The 15880-nt window shown below is 38.0% G+C and overlaps 1 protein-coding gene across 1 annotated transcript in view; it reads left to right on the top strand.

Annotated features, from left to right (window-relative positions):
* The window catches only part of TMCO1 (transmembrane and coiled-coil domains 1), a 60881-nt gene extending 55406 nt beyond the window's left edge, over window positions 1-5475 (top strand). The window contains exon 7 of the mRNA XM_069547733.1: window positions 4890-5475. Within this exon, the coding sequence (XP_069403834.1) occupies window positions 4890-4988 (99 nt within the window). The 3' untranslated portion in view covers window positions 4989-5475. The remainder of the gene's footprint in view (window positions 1-4889) is intronic.
* The last annotated feature ends 10405 nt before the right edge of the window (window positions 5476-15880 follow it).

Below are 15880 nucleotides of genomic sequence, written 5' to 3'. Positions count from 1 at the left end.
CTTCAAACTAGCAAGACTACAATTTCATACTGAGTTTTAGATACCCCACATAGTGCCAGCTGGGTTCTACTATCTATTATGAGATTTTAAAAGGATAGAACATCTATCTTCTTACACAAAACTAAAATTCAGAACATTCTCCTTGACTGATTGAAATTGTCACTTGATCCCCTAATCTTCCCAAAAGAGGTCCTATTACAAAAGAGGCCTTTGGACAACCTAAGGAGAGAAAAATATTCATTCAACTTTACGAAGGAAATGATGTTACTCTGGTGCAGATTTGATGTGCTTATCCTTTTAGAATTTTGATTTTCACCTTGCAAGATATGTGTTGAAGTCAGCAATATAATTTATTACAACATAACTGTGTTCAAGAATGTTAGAGTGCCACAGCCACACAGGACTGTGGCTCCCTTCAAGGTGCTTGGTGGGAAAATTTGAAGGGCCCAACAAGGGGCTCCAGGTTCCCAACACTATTTTATCAATGTTCTTTGTTGACTTTTTACATGAGATTTTGTTTTAAGAAAGGGTTCTGTGACTACAGAGTCTAAAAATCATTGATCTAGTGAGCCCCCTTCTTGTAAACATAAGGAAAATTGAGATTTGGTACAATAAAAAGATGTTGCATATTTGTTGGGTTTGTTTTGCATAATTTGCCAGTATTGGAAATCAAGTCTTCTGACTGTTACCCAGTACTCTTTCAGCTACATAAGTGTTGTACTGTCATTAAATATTTAATCTTTTTGTCATCCTCCTGAACAGCCTATTCTGATACAGTGTGAAAATCCTGGGACTGTTGAATGGGGCCATTCAGGGTGTTTGGATTTACAGGCAGCGTTATGCATAAAGTAAAGATTATGTTATAGGAACTTGATGAGAAATTGTAATCAATTGGGACGGAAGGTTGGTTGCCGGATGCCAGAGAAACTAACAAAGAGCAAAGTGAGGGCGGCTATGGCTTGAGTTATTTTAGCTAAATGACTAAGAAATAAAATTTAGCAGAATGTGTTTATTGCCAGTGACCTGTGTCTTCCCAAAATATCCAGTTAGCAACCAACAACTTCCTTTTCTTGATCACCAGTCCTTATCCTTTGCAGAGAGGAAGGAACGCAAATCCTGTAGTGGTATTTTTCTGAGTTTCCTGCCAAAAGAAGGCATGATTACGGGAAAATGTTTTTCCTTTGTTTTTCCCTTCTGACACACACTCTTCAGTTGTTACCCAATTACACAGGACTGGACAGAAATTCAAAATAATTTTTCCAAAAAATAACTTCCAAAGCATGTCCACATCTTATATTTTGTATTTCTGTTAAGCATTCTTCTGTATCATCTTCTTAATATATTGAAACTCTTATCTTTTAGCATAATGCATATTTCTAAACTGTATCTTGTAAGAAGGCTTGAAAAATTGGAGGGGAATTGAGAGACTGTAGGAAAGCAGTCAGGTCAAGTTTAATGAATGAAGTTCTTGAAAGATATAAAGGAGAAAATATATATAGATGAACCTGCCATACAGTGTGAAGGTCAGTGAGCATTTATTGAATTACAACCCGATAGTTGGATCTCCTTTTTTTATCTGCATATAAGGATAATATGTGTCACTGAGTTGTTGTGAGGAATATACATGTGAAGTGCTTAGAACAATGCCTAGCACTTTGAGACAGCACCTATGGAAATATTTCTCATTTTAAATTATCCTGTTCAGCAATATTGTAAAAAGTTGAAGACAAGGAATGAGAAAGTGATTTACGACTATTTAAATACAATTATTATTTTTCCATATACTCTTAAGTCTTTATGTGCATTTTTATAGACTCTTTTTTAGAGCAGTTTTAGGTTCACCGCAAAACTGAATGGACTATACAGAGATTTCCTGTCTGACTTCTTGTCCCCCAGTTGCACGTAGCCTCCTCTACTGCCAGCACCTTACAAAAGAATGGTACATTTCTTTACAGTCAGTAAACCTACATTAACACATCATCATTCAAAAGTCCGTAATTTATATTAGTGTTCACTCTTGATGTTGATGGTCTATGGGTTTTTATTTATATGCACTTATTCACTTAACAGTGTAATGTATTTTTTCTTTCTATGGTGTGCTCTTATATAGTCTTCATAATTGTAAGTTTTTTAACAGGTCAGGCCTGCTATAAGGTTTTTCACTTCTAAGATAAATATCCTTTAGAGAGTTGTGGTTTAATAGAGGAAAACTGTACCTGAGTTATAACCTCCATCTGCCCCAGCTTTCTCATCTCAAAACCAAGGATAACTAAGGACTGATGTCTAGTCCTTAAAACTATTTGCAAACTTAGAGTTTATAGAAGCGTAGAATGTTATTACCACTGTGGAGAGAACCGTGGCCTGGAGCATTTTACCAGGGTCTTTTGCATCTAAGACCACCAGTTAGTTTCTACATGTGTTTTAGAGGAAAAGACCTGCTAGACAGAGAAGCAGGGAACATTTTATCTAAGAAAAACTAGTCCATAAGATAAATAAACCTTTTTCCTTTTTAAGGTAGGGAGGGGCTTCCCTGGTGGCTCAGTGGTAAAGAATTTGCGTGCCAATGCAGGAGACACGGGTTCGATCTGTGATCCTGGGAAGAGCCCATGTGCTGGGGGGCGACTAAGCCCATGCACCCATAGCCACTGGGCCTGTTCTCTAGTGGCCAGGAGCCGGGACCACTGACGCGCACGTGCCCTGCGGCCTGTGCTCCACATGGGAGAGGCCACTGCGAGCGCAGGGAGAAGCCTGTGCACCACAGCTAGAGGGCAGCCCTGAGAGTGAGTGTTAGCCACTCGGTCGTGTCCAGCTCTTTGTGACCCCGTGGACTGTAGCCCACCAGGCTCCTCCGTCTATGGGATTCTCCAGGCAAGAGTACTGGAGTGGGTGGCCATTTCCTCCTCCAGGGCGTCTTCCTGACCCAGGGATCAAACCCAGGTCTCCTGCATCGCAGGCAGATGCGTTACCATCTGAGCCGCCAGGGAAGCCCAGAGAGTAGCCCTAGTCACTGCAGCTAGAGAAAAGCTCATATAGCAACAAAGACCCAGCACAGTCAAAAATAAATAAGTAAGTAAACATTAAAAGTAAAATATTGTGGGTTCAGTTGTCAGAGGCAGGAATTCAAACTCATTTCTAGAATTTCACTAAAAGATAAAATTGCATATAGTAAATGCAGAGCATTGGTATTAAAATACAAATACTTGAGTAATGTACCACTGATAAACTTGATTTGGTATTTACAAAGGGAGTCTGAGATGAGATCCACAAGGAGAACAAAGCATAAACCTGCCTGGATATACATGAACTTCAGTCTTGGCTACTAAAGTGCCTTGTTTAAACATTTCTGTTGTTATTGTGGTCATTGCTGTTAGGGCTGTTTTCCATCTAGAACAGTGGCTTGTGTCCAGTGGTCGTTTATATGTTTTTAATTCATAATGAGATTGTCAACAGTCTACCCTTTCAGTCAGCGCTTTGGAATATTTCCTACTTTCCTTTTATTTGTCTTCTTTAAATCACAGTAAACCTGTGATTTAAAGGGCATCAGAGGTTTTTACACTGGTCTTTATCTCTAAAATGATAAGGACTCACTTAAATTGACCCTTCTACAGAATAACTGAGCAAGGATGCTTTGTACATTTGGTCTAGATTATATTACTGTATTTGTTAGCTAGACAGATGTGTTTATCAGTAGCTAATTCTGTAATGTCTTACTGTTTTAGATTTTATCTTTAATTTCCCATCACGCCTTGCTTTGCTGGATACATTGTAGGTGGTCAGGGGATGCTTACTGATTAAACAGGAGTGGCATTCTGTTATTTGGGCTCTTACTGCTTTGTGCAGTGGACTTTTAAAGGGGGCATGAAGGAGCTACTTTTCTTATGAAAGTAATACAAATATTCTCCAACTTTACTGAGGAAAACTTAGCTGAACTACTAATGGCTCTTTTTCTTCTTGTTTTTAGATTTGTTTTTATTATTTATTTCTCTATGGCCATGCTTTGAGGCTAGTGGGACTTTATCAATAATTTTGGACAGGAAATGGCAACCCACTCCAGTATTCTTGCCTGGAAAATCCCATGGACCGAGGAGCCTGGTGGGCTACAGTCCGTAGGGTCGCAAAGAGTCGGACACAACTGAGCAACTTCACTTTCACTTTTCTACTCTTCCAGGTTTTAATTGATTTCTCAAATATTAAATGAAGGAATTAACAAGCATAATTAGATATCTTTAAGGTTTTTCCTTCTTACAAATGCTGTACAAAATCTTAACTGACCTTTACTTATCCCTCCAAATTCATGTACCTCTTTCCTCTACCTTTAAAGCAAACCAATTCCTCCCCACATCACACCATCCACTCCTGATTGCTCTTTAGACCGCCTGCACCTCTCTGCTCCCACTAGTTGAGTCCTGTCCTTCAAGAGCCAAATGTGTTTATTCCCAGTTTGTATTAGTTTTACTCATTGTTGTATTTATGTGATTTAATTTAATGTTATATTAACTGATGACATCTGAGTATAAAAATACTTTTTTATGAGTTCTAGTTTCATAAAATTGAGTTCCTAAAAAAAAAAGTGGGACAACTGAAAAAGATGAGGGGCTGTGCTAAAAATACAGGTGGATTCTGGGCTCAGATCTCTTTGCAAGATTCTTAATTCTTTCACTTATTTGAAAAAGTTGATACTATTTCAGTTTTAGCTTCAGGTGTTGCAATAATGACTGAATTCAGCTATAAGACTCAGAAAGGGCAGAAAAATAACACAGTAGTAATCATTCTATTTTAGGTGATATCAGTACTTTTTATTTGTAAGCCTTCTCTTTATGAGATGTATTTTAAATACTTTTCTCTATATCTCATATTAAAACCCAGTTTTTATTCTGTTTCCTTCACAGAACATCCAGAAGATTCTTGGCCTTGCCCCTTCACGAGCTGCCACCAAGCAGGCAGGTGGATTTCTTGGCCCTCCACCTCCTTCTGGGAAGTTTTCTTGAAATCAAGAAGAACCCTGTATTTCTGTCATTCTTTTCAGATATTCAAATCAGACCCAGCAACTATTTTACAGCAAGAGCCATAGGCAGCCTTAGCACTTGGGCTAATTTCTAGATTTGAGTTATTTTTAGGCTTTTGGGGGGGGGTATAATTTGAATAAGAATGGTATCTAACAAACGTGATAGTGCTTTTGGTTACAGATTAATTTTTTTTTTAAACAAGTGTGTTGATTAAATAAGCCCAGGTGATGTTTATGTAATGAGAAACAAGTTCGTATTTTGCTTACGTTAATATTTCTGTGGGGTCAGCTTTCAAGTATGTGCCGTGTGCCATGTATCGTGGAAGCTGGCTCTCCATGGGCGTTTTGAGATCTGGAAGAAAAATTTAGTTTATATGACTCTTAATTGAAACTATATATTGTGTTTTGTTTTGTTTTTTAAACCGAATACATGACCTGAGATCTAATAAAAGAGGCTAGAATTTTACTTATTTCATCTACAAGGAGACATCTGTTTTGATTTGCCATATTTCTAGATACATATTTTTAGTAATCTGAACATAAGGGTAAACATTGGCCAGAAAGGGGCAATGCTGTTTTTGTTTTTGTTCTTTTTCTCCCCTTCCCCTCAGCATGAGGCAGTGTTTGAGAGTAATATTTTATCACTCTTGCTTCATATGCTCAAATATAAAGTTGCCCTGTTATAGGAATTGGAAAGCATGAAAGGAGAGGAAAGTGGTAACTCATGGGAGTATAACAATGGAACTCCTCAGCAGTTTCCTTCATACCCCAGTACAATCTGTTAGGTTCTTGAGAAGATTCAAGTTGATCCCACTCTCAGTTCTCCCCTTGGAGGCAAGTTTATAGTTGCCTGTGGCTAATTTGCAGCGCTCCCTTGTAGTCACAATGGCCTTCAGTTCCTGCTGTGCTTCTTTATAAAGGATGAGAGAATGCTTATACCATGATCTTCCTCCCTAATCTGTGGAACTGGAAATCCTGTGTGGAGTGGTAGCTCTGCTACTGCTGCTAAGTCACTTCAGTCGTGTCCAACTCTGTGTGACCCCACAGACAGCAGCCTACCAGGCTCCCCCGTCCCTGGGATTCTCCAGGCAAGAACACTGGAGTGGGTTGCCATTTCCTTCTCCAGTGCATGAAAGTGAAAAGTGAAAGTGAAGTCGCTCAGTCGTGTCCAACCCTCAGCGACCCCATGGACTGCAGCCTTCCAGGCTCCTCCACCCATGGGGTTTTCCAGGCAGGAGTACTGGAGTGGGGTGCCATTGCCTTCTCCGGTGGTAGCTCTAGTTACTTAAATATTTACATTTATCAGTAGTGTCCTTAGATGCATGTTTTCTACCAGTGAGAAAGTCACAGCTGGTAAACCAACATCAGACTTTTCAATTGCATAAAATCCAGAAGACCGTGGGATAATATCTTCAAAGCTAGACAAAATAATTATCAACCTAGAATTTTATGTGCACCTAAACCATAAGTTTGAGGGCAAAACTGTGGACATTATTTTGACAGCTATGGTATCCAAGATAGCTGAACTATTAAAGGATGTATTTTCAGAGACAAGAAAGAATACCAGGGGAAAGGTGTGGGATATAAGCAAAAATGGTCAACACAGAAATTGATAAAATCTATGGATAAAGTTAAATGTTTCATGGATTATCTAGTTTAGGGATTATCTCAAGACAACACCACAAGGTTATACTGTTCTCACACTCATTTAACAGATGAAGAAACTCAGGCAAGAGGGGTTAAATAACTTGATTAGCATCACAGAGCTAGTGAGTGGCGGAGTTAGGATTTGAACCCAAGCAGTTAAAAGCCATATAGCCCTAAAACTCTCAAATGCTGTGTTGCATTATAACTTCCCCATATAGTGTGTGGTGAGTCTCTTCCCATCACTGTACCTTATCTCCTCAGAAGATAACGAGCTCCAAAGTTGGCACCTTGTCTTTTTTTATTCTTGTTTCCCCTAAGCCATCACATCACATGGTAGGAGAGAGCACCGCAGGAACTCATTAGATGCAGATGAAATGCAGCAGAAATCTTTGTTTCAAGGCTGCCGTTATCAGAAAAGGGGGCTTCCCTGGTGGCTCAGACAGTCAAAGAATGCGCCTACCAATACAGGAGACACAGGAGATGGCAGCTTTGATCTCTGGGTTTGGAAGATCCCCTGGTGAAGGAGATGGCAACCCCCTCTAGTATTCTTGCCTGGAGAATTCCCCTGGCGGGTTATGGTCCATGGGGTTGCAAAGGAGTTGGATACAATTGAGCGACTAACACTTATCAAAAAAGCTGCCTGATAATGGATGGTGATGACTTCTGATGGTCTTTTCTCCATATCACTAACTGTTCCAGGCAAACTAAAAATTTAAAAGGTGACAATGAAGGAAATGATGATCATATTAACAATGATGACAAAGATGGAATATCTAAAATAAAACATAAAATGATAAGAAACCACACTCAAAATTCTGCCATCAACTGGTAAAATGAAAACATATAGTTCATCTTACCACTCACCCTCTTAGGTTTTGAAGCTGATGCTTTCTAGTCTGATTTCTAATGGATGTTGAGGTTTTTATAAAGTAAATTTCAGTGGAAGAGGATAAATAAGAGGGAGAAGTAAAAAGGGAGAAGGAAGGAAGAAAGATAACATCTACTCACCCTCCTAAAAGGAAGCAATAGCGAGGATGTATACACAGGAAATAAAGCTGTTACATCACAGGAATGTAAATTCAAGGAGATTTTAAGGGCTACTGCAGCCTCGCCATTAGGTTTTTTTGTTTTTTTTTTTTTAAATTACTTGCCCCCTAAAATTTTTAAGGCTAGTCATTTGGATGACTCTAAATCCAGACCATCACCAAGTTAATGGAGATGACATTCGTGGCCAATCTTAGGTCTACCCTTGCTTGCTTCTGTTTTTCTTAAATTATTCTAAAACAAATCCTAGGCATTGTATTTTTTACTCAGATATTTCAAGGCTTTAAAATAAATATATCTACATTTATATCTCTATATCTCAGTACCATTTTCACACTTTAAAAATTTAGCAATTCCTTGATAGGATAAATGTTAAATTTTTTTACAGTTTTTTTTTTAAATCTGGAGCAAATATTAGATTGCCATATTGTAGTTGGTTGGTAAGTGTTGTAAATCTCTTCTATTGTAGTGGTTCTGACAAGAATACGTTAGAATTACCTGGAAGGCTTGGTAAAGCACAGTCCCCTGAGCCCCACTGCAGAGTTTCTGAACAGAGTTTGAGAATTTGCGCTTCTAACAAATTCCAAGGTGACACTGATGTTGGCTGGTTTAAAGTCCACTCACATTTTACTTCCACACCATCTCTCTTTCATTTCCTGCTTTGTAATTTTAAAAGAAATATGCTTAGAGAATTTTAATAGTGTTGGGAAATACTTATGCAATAATATATGGGAAAGAATCATTAAAACAATAGGATATATCTTCAGTTCAGTTCAGTCGCTCGGTCATGTCCGATTCTTTGCAACCCCATGAACTGCAGCACGTCAGGCCTCCCTGTCCCTCACCAACTCCCGGAGTCACCCAAACCCATGTCCATTGAGTCGGTGACGCCATCCAACCATCTCATGCTCTGTTGCCCACTTCTCCTCCTGCCCTCAATCTTTCCCAGCATCAGGGTCTTTTCAAATGAGTCAGCTCTTCACATCAGGTGGCCAGAGTATTGGAGTTTCAGCTTCAACATCAGTCCTTGCAGTGAACACCCAGGACTGATCTTTAGGATGGACTTCCTTGCAGTCCAAGGGACTCTCAAGAGTTTTCTCCAACACCACAGTTCAAAAGCATCAATTCTTTGGCACCCAGCTTTCTTTATAGTCCAACTCTCACGTCCACACATGACCACTGGAAAAACTATACCCTTGACTAGATGGACCTTTGTTGACAAAGTAATGTCTCTGCTTTTTAATATGCTATCTAGGTTGGTCATAACTTTCCTTCTAAGGAGTAAGTGTCTTTTAATTTCATGGCTGCAGTCACCATCTTGCAGTGATTTTGGAGCCCAGAAAAATAAAGTCAGCCACTGTTTCCATTGTTTCCCCATCTATTAGCCTTGAAGTGATGGGACCAGATGCCATGATCTTCGTTTTCTGAATGTTGAGCTTTAAGCCAACTTTTTCACTCTCCTCTTTCACTTTCATCAAGAGGCTCTTTAGCTCTTCTTCACTTTCTGCCATAAGGGTGGTGTCATCTGTATATCTGAAGTTATTGATATTTCTCCCGGCAATCTTCATTGCAGCTTGTGCTTCTTCTAGCCCAGCATTTCTCATGATGTACCTAATAAGCAAGGGAACAATATACAGCCTTGATGTACTCCTTTTCCTATTTGGAACCAGTCTGTTGTTCCATGTCCAGTTCTAACTGTTGCTTCCTGACCTGCATATAGGTTTCTCAAGAGGCAGGTCAGGTGGTCTGGTATTCCCATCTCCTTCAGAATTTTCCACAGTTTATTGTGATCCACATAATCTATTTCTGCTTTATTGACTAGGCCAAAGCCTTTGACTGTGTAGATCACAATATTTTCACTACATTTAATTAAAATGATAAATACAAATTGAAACCCACCTATGTATTTTTGAATACTTCTCCTAAGAGTTACCTGTGGTATCTCTTAGAAATTAAGTTAGTTACCTGTGGAACATACCCTAGTTTTCAGATTCAGACACTTGCTCATTCATTCTTTGCTATTTCCTGGAGCATATCTCAGTCCTGCCTTGCAATTTATTTGTTGAAGAAACTGCATTGTTTCCCCTGTAAACTTCCTCTCAGTTAGAATTTTGTTGCTTGCATGCCTGTTTTACGCACTGTTGATAGTCTCTTTTTGTGATGTTAACAGCTTTGCTAATCACTAATTACTAATAATTAGGGGTTGAAAAATTATAATATTCTGGTATCCCTTCATTTACTAGGTAACATACCTCTATAGATAGAAATGTCCCTTCATCTACTCTTTGTGTGGGGTTAAATTTTTTAGGAAAAAGAATAAGTGCGTGATTATCTAGTTTTCAAAATAAAGAGCTGTTTACTAGGATCTTCCAGGGGTGAACAAGGGTGTGTGTGTGTGTGTGTGTGTGTGTGCAGTTCACAGGTTTAGACATACTTGCTTCACTTCAATTCACTGAAGTTATTTTTCTTATGGATGTTCAAATTGTCCTATTTTTGGCTAGTGAGAGGCTTTTTAAATTGGCTTCTGGGGCTGTTTGACATGACCCTAGTTTTCATTGGTGGCATCCTCGCTAAGGGATAGGCTGTTTCAGTATCACCTCACATTCCCTGCTTCTTCAGGGAGGCCTGTTTCTTTTTAAGGGGGAATGGTATTTAGAGAATGCAATCAGAGTGTTAAAGCTTCTCCTAGAGACTGGGTTACTAGGTTTCTAGGCCTTTTTGTGGACTAAGATAGGTAATATGTTTGGTGTTTTAAGATAAAATACATCATGAGTTTATGCCAATATTCTATGTCTCACTTAAATTCAGGGCCACAGAGTTTTCCCTTAATTTCTTTGACCTATGTGTTTTAATTCTCATGCTAAGAATACCAGTTTTCATTACTAAAAATGATGGAATACCATATAATTAGTCATTAGCATAATTCCACAATATCCACCCAAAAGTCTCAGAGTATCAATACCAATGTTACTATCAATCAAAAATATAATTACTGAAAAATAATTGAAGTTCTTTTGTGGTAAGGGGATTCTTTAAAATACCTCCCACTGTTGCAGGTTGCTGAGGTTTCAAGTTATAGAAATAGTTTCTTTTTTCAGTTTCTCATTCATTTCTTCCCTGGTGGCTCAAACGATAAAGAATTTGCCTGCAGTGTGGGAGACCTTGGTTCAATCCCTGGGTCGGGAAGATCCCCTGGAGAAGGGTATGGCTACCAACTCCAGTATTCTTGCCTGGAGAATTGCATGGATCGAGCCTGGTGAGCTATAGTCCATGCAGGGGGGAAGAGAGCTAGATGTGACTGAGTGACTAATGGTTTCACTTTTTCACGTCCTCAGCACTGTCCCCTCAATTTCTCTGAAATAGCCTCCCAGCTAGTCTCCATTATTCAGGTCTCTCCTGGCTCTGCTCCAGCATTCACCCTGTAAAGGTGAATATAAACCTTTCTAAAATATAAACCTAGTTATTTTGCTCCTCCAAGGAGAATTGTCCACTGGCTCCCAGTAGCCTCTAAGTAAACTCAAGCTATTTAGCATAGGAAATCATCCTATCCTGGATCTCCAGCCGCTCTCACCCCTGGGTTAACCCCTCTCCTATTCCTTTCTTGCCTATATCCTAGGCTCTAGTCAAGCAGATTTATTTTTTAAATTCTACATTTTTCACATTCTTTTAAAACTTTACTACCTTTGTTTTCTCTGCCTGCATTGTTCTTCCTTTTATTGGCTTGATTTTCTCATGTTTTCTTCTCAACTCAGCTTAAGCATCTCCTCCTAAAGGTTTTCTCTGGTCTCTATGTGGTCATATTAGGTTTCTTTTCCCTGTATCTGTTTGAACATTTCATATACAAGTCACTGATAAAAAATGGGCAAATCTCATGAAGGTTAATTACTTTACAGAATTTTGTTGTTTTCTGTCGAACATCGACTGGAATCCATCATAGGTACACCCATTAACCTTCAGTTAAAGAAAAAAAATTTTTAAGGAAAAAAAAAGGGCAAATCTCTTAACCTTCAATGGCCTCATCTGAAAAATGAGATGAGTACTCTGACTAAAACTCTCATGTCCACCATTACTTCTCTGAATCTTCAGCTAGATTCTCTTAGTTCCCTCTGAAAAGCCTGCTGGCTGGTGCCCGCAGCACACTGGATGCTGTCAGCTGCGCTTATGCACTTTAGCTCTTGTCAGGGAATTGTAAAACATTACTCGTTTTACTTGTTAATTTTATATATGTTGACTGAGTATTATGTAAATTAATGAAATATGAAGCAAAAAGGAGAATTGTGTCCATGAAAACTAATTTGAATGGTTTGAAATGAATCAATAAAAGCAAATTGCTAAAAATAATTGCTTTGACTTACATATGGGTAAAATTGCAGGAACTAAGAAAGAAGTAATAAAAGTTTAGAAAGATTCAGTACTCATATTAATTCTTAGTGTTTTATTTAGTCCATACCTCACTTTAAACACACCAAAACTGGAAATGAGGTGGTGCATTTTTAATTTATTTTATTTATCTGGCTGCACTGGGTCTTAGTTGTGGCATATGCTATCTAGTTCCCCGACCAGAGATGGAACCTGGGCCCCCTGCACTGGGAGCATGGAGTCTTCGCCACTGGGCCACCAGGGAAGTCCCCAGAGGCAATACATGTTGGTCTTATAAACATTGTAAGAACGCCTAACCCCAAAACATGGAATTGTCATTATCACAAATTCTGTTTAGGGACTTCCCTAGCAGTATAGCAGTAAGACTCTGCACTTTGACTTCATGGGGTTCGGGTTCAATTCCTGGTTGAGGAACTGAGATCCTGCTTGCCACATAGCATGGCCAAAAAAACAAAATAGAAAAATAAATAAATTTTAAAAGCCAAATTTTGTTTCAGTTCTTTCAATATTTGAAAGCTTTGAGTTGCAAATGTTTGATTTTGTTGTTTTATTGCTATAAAATATTCATGGAAAATAAAGAGGTTTCTTTGAAATAAATGAGCCAATCATGATGAATCAAACAAGAGGTGATACATATGGGTTTGGTTTATGCAAAAAAAAAAATAATAATGAGACTCCAAGCAATAGACTCATAGTCAGGGAAGAGGCCTTGGCTCTGTATCAAAAGTAAAGAGGTATATATGTGTTATAAGTTAAAATAAAAGTTTCTGAAGTATATAAGAATTTTTTTTGTATGATTCTGTAACTTTTAGATTAACCTACAGATTACTGGTTCTAGTCACATCAGCCACGTGGATTTTTCCCTCACAGTGTTTCTGATGAATTATATAAAGCAACTGACTTTATGCCTGGCATATTGAAAACATTTGATCTTCAAACACAGCAATCCTGTAAGGTAGACAGGATATCTTTTTATTATCCAGATTTTATTTGTGACAAATCAGGTTATGAGATGTTATGGTTTTTCCAAGATCACAATAAGTGGCAGAGCCAGGAAGAACCTTAGGCTTCAGGATCCACATTTGTTCAGAGTATGGATACTCTTTCATACTCTCAGCCTACAGAGCACCCAGTAGGCTGACTCCACTGGATCTACAGTATGAGACTGCTGAGCTGGAATCCTGCTGGACTTGTACCCTGTATGCAACATGTCTTCATGTAAAGCAAGCTGGGCTTTCCAGGGAGTATTATTTAAGTGACTATCACTATCTCTTTTCCCTCTATTTTTAAAAACCTTTCCCATATTCCTATTTCACCATCTGAATGGTGCATATTGACAAGACTTTGTGAATCTTAGAAGAAATTTTTAAATTATTAAATCAATTAGAAAATTGCCCAGCTGTCACAGATGAATATGGAAGAGGATAAATGTAAGTCTAAGATACAGTTTGTTTTGTTTTTTTTTAATTTCAAAATTGTTTTTAAATTTTTTTAATTTTTTAAACTTATTTTACTGAAGTAGTTGATTTACAAGGTGTTATTTTCTGATGCATAGCAAAGCGATTCAGTTATACAAATATATACACTTTCATATTCTCTTCCATTATGGCTTATCACAGAGATGATATTTTGAATAGTTGCTTTCTGCAGATGGGAAGCTAAACACATATTTAAATTCAGAAAATTATATTTGGATCCATGGCCCATATGGCTGCTTGTGAACATAATCAAGGGCCTATTTTATACACGTGATTTTTAGGTTTGTAATTAATGCTGCAACCATTTGCTGAAAAAAGTCATTGATCATAAATAGAGATCATACCAAGAAGGTTGAAAAAGCCTGAAACCTGCTTGAGCTGGTGACAGACTGTTCCATTCTAGAGGAAATTTCATATTTTTAAGCAAAATAAGATGATAACTTTAGAGCAGTGATTTTGAAATTTAGTTTGACCACAATCCATGGTGAGGAATACCATTATGCAACCCATACACTGAAGTTTCATGAAACAGTGTTTACCTCCTATATGCTCTTTGATGATTTCATACTGTTGCATTTTTCAAAAACATTGGTTACGTTCTTTAAATGTGGTTCTGCTCTTTTTTGGTAACACTGCTCCAAGAATACTCAGATATAAACAGTAAAGTTAGCTTGGGCAGGAAAATGGAAATTCCACTGGCTTCCCTATTTCCATTTATATCCCTTGACTCAGGGGTGATATTTAAAATATAAAAATGCCATTTAAAAAGCTTGCTGAAGAAATCCCTCTAAAATTTTGTTTGTTCTCCATGTCCACATCAGTTTTTCTAATCTATAAAGATACTGTATGTACAAAAAATTGGGGTCTCAATCTGTTAATTTTTACCACCTACTAGTAGGTGGTACCAGGAAGTTTGAAGACGGAAAAAAAAACAGAAACAAGAAAACCCCAAACAAACAAAAAAAGAGACACAGAGAAAGAAAGATCTTTCTAGAACTTGAATTAGGGAATTTGACTGAAGCCAAATTTGGGGCAATAGAGAAGAACACTGCTCAAATTAGATATTGTTGGGCTTATCTAAGACTTTCTGACTATATTATGTTAATCAGTAATTGGGTCTTTAAAATGAAGAACAATCAAGTTCCTAGAAAGACTTTGGCCACAGTATGAGTTCTTTCCTCAAATATGCAGGGGAACCTGAAATTAACGTCAAGATACATACCTTCATTCACCCATCCACCAAGCACACAAACAGCACCATCTTTTTGCAAGACTGGGACCATAGTGGCTACAAAGTTGAGGTGAGTAGAATTTTATGTTCGAACAACTGACAATTTGTGACTACCATATCAGCTACCTTATCTAACAAACAAGGATGATAATTCCTTCAGTGGGCTGCTGCTCACAAAACTGTTATAGAGATGAAACGAGGAATAGATATATACTTTGTAAATTATAAGGGAACATTAATAAAAAGCATTAAGTAAAATGGTCATTTGTTTTATTTCTATAGATACTAAACAGTCATTTGACAATTTGTTTTTCTTCCCCTGTAATCATCAACTTGTAATATAACTCTAGATTTCTGAAGTTCATTTGCCTAAAAGTTGTAACTGTATTTAGTGAAATCTTGCTGATAAAAAGCACTAGACTTGTGGATGAACAAATTTCATTTCCTTCTAATCTTGGTTGTACCCCATATCCACAGGATAATTAAAAATCTTGTCTTCTAATAAAAAAATAATAAACCAATTTCATGCTTATCTCAGTAGATAGGATTTATTGATACACAATAAAACACCCAGCAATGTGTGTAAAAAAACACCCAGCAGTCTTCAAAATAAAATACTCTTAGGTCTGCTCTCAAAAAAGTGCATGACTACAGATAAAGGTCATAATCTGTATAACTCTGGTAATACTCAATCCTTAAAGGTTCTAACAATGTGAATGTCACCTCCCCAATGTGATTTTTGTCAGTCACATCAGAGCAACTCAACAGCACCAGGGAGGTGCAGGGATTAATAATACATAGTATCCTCTAGAAGCAAGGATGAATAACACTGAGGACTGTGGTGTATATTGCAATAGAGACAGCTACATGGAGAGGAGACCATTGATTCTGTTTGAGGGAACAGGTTAGCAAAAAGTAGTAAAGCAAAAGCCCTGCCTTCAAAGAGCTTACAGTATCAGTGGGGTAGCGTTTGATTGACTCAACCAAGCACGGCAAGCAGAACGGACATAATGTGTTACAGGACATAGAGGACGCCTAACACAGCCAAAGACGGGGTTCTGAAAGAGGCGACAAGAACCAGATTCTGAAGTCATT

This window comes from Ovis canadensis, chromosome 1, assembly GCF_042477335.2.
Source record: "Ovis canadensis isolate MfBH-ARS-UI-01 breed Bighorn chromosome 1, ARS-UI_OviCan_v2, whole genome shotgun sequence".
In the NCBI taxonomy this organism is placed as follows: Eukaryota; Metazoa; Chordata; class Mammalia; order Artiodactyla; family Bovidae; genus Ovis; species Ovis canadensis.
The sequence above is the reverse complement of the archived record's forward strand: the minus strand, read 5'-3'. Positions and strand labels throughout refer to the sequence as shown.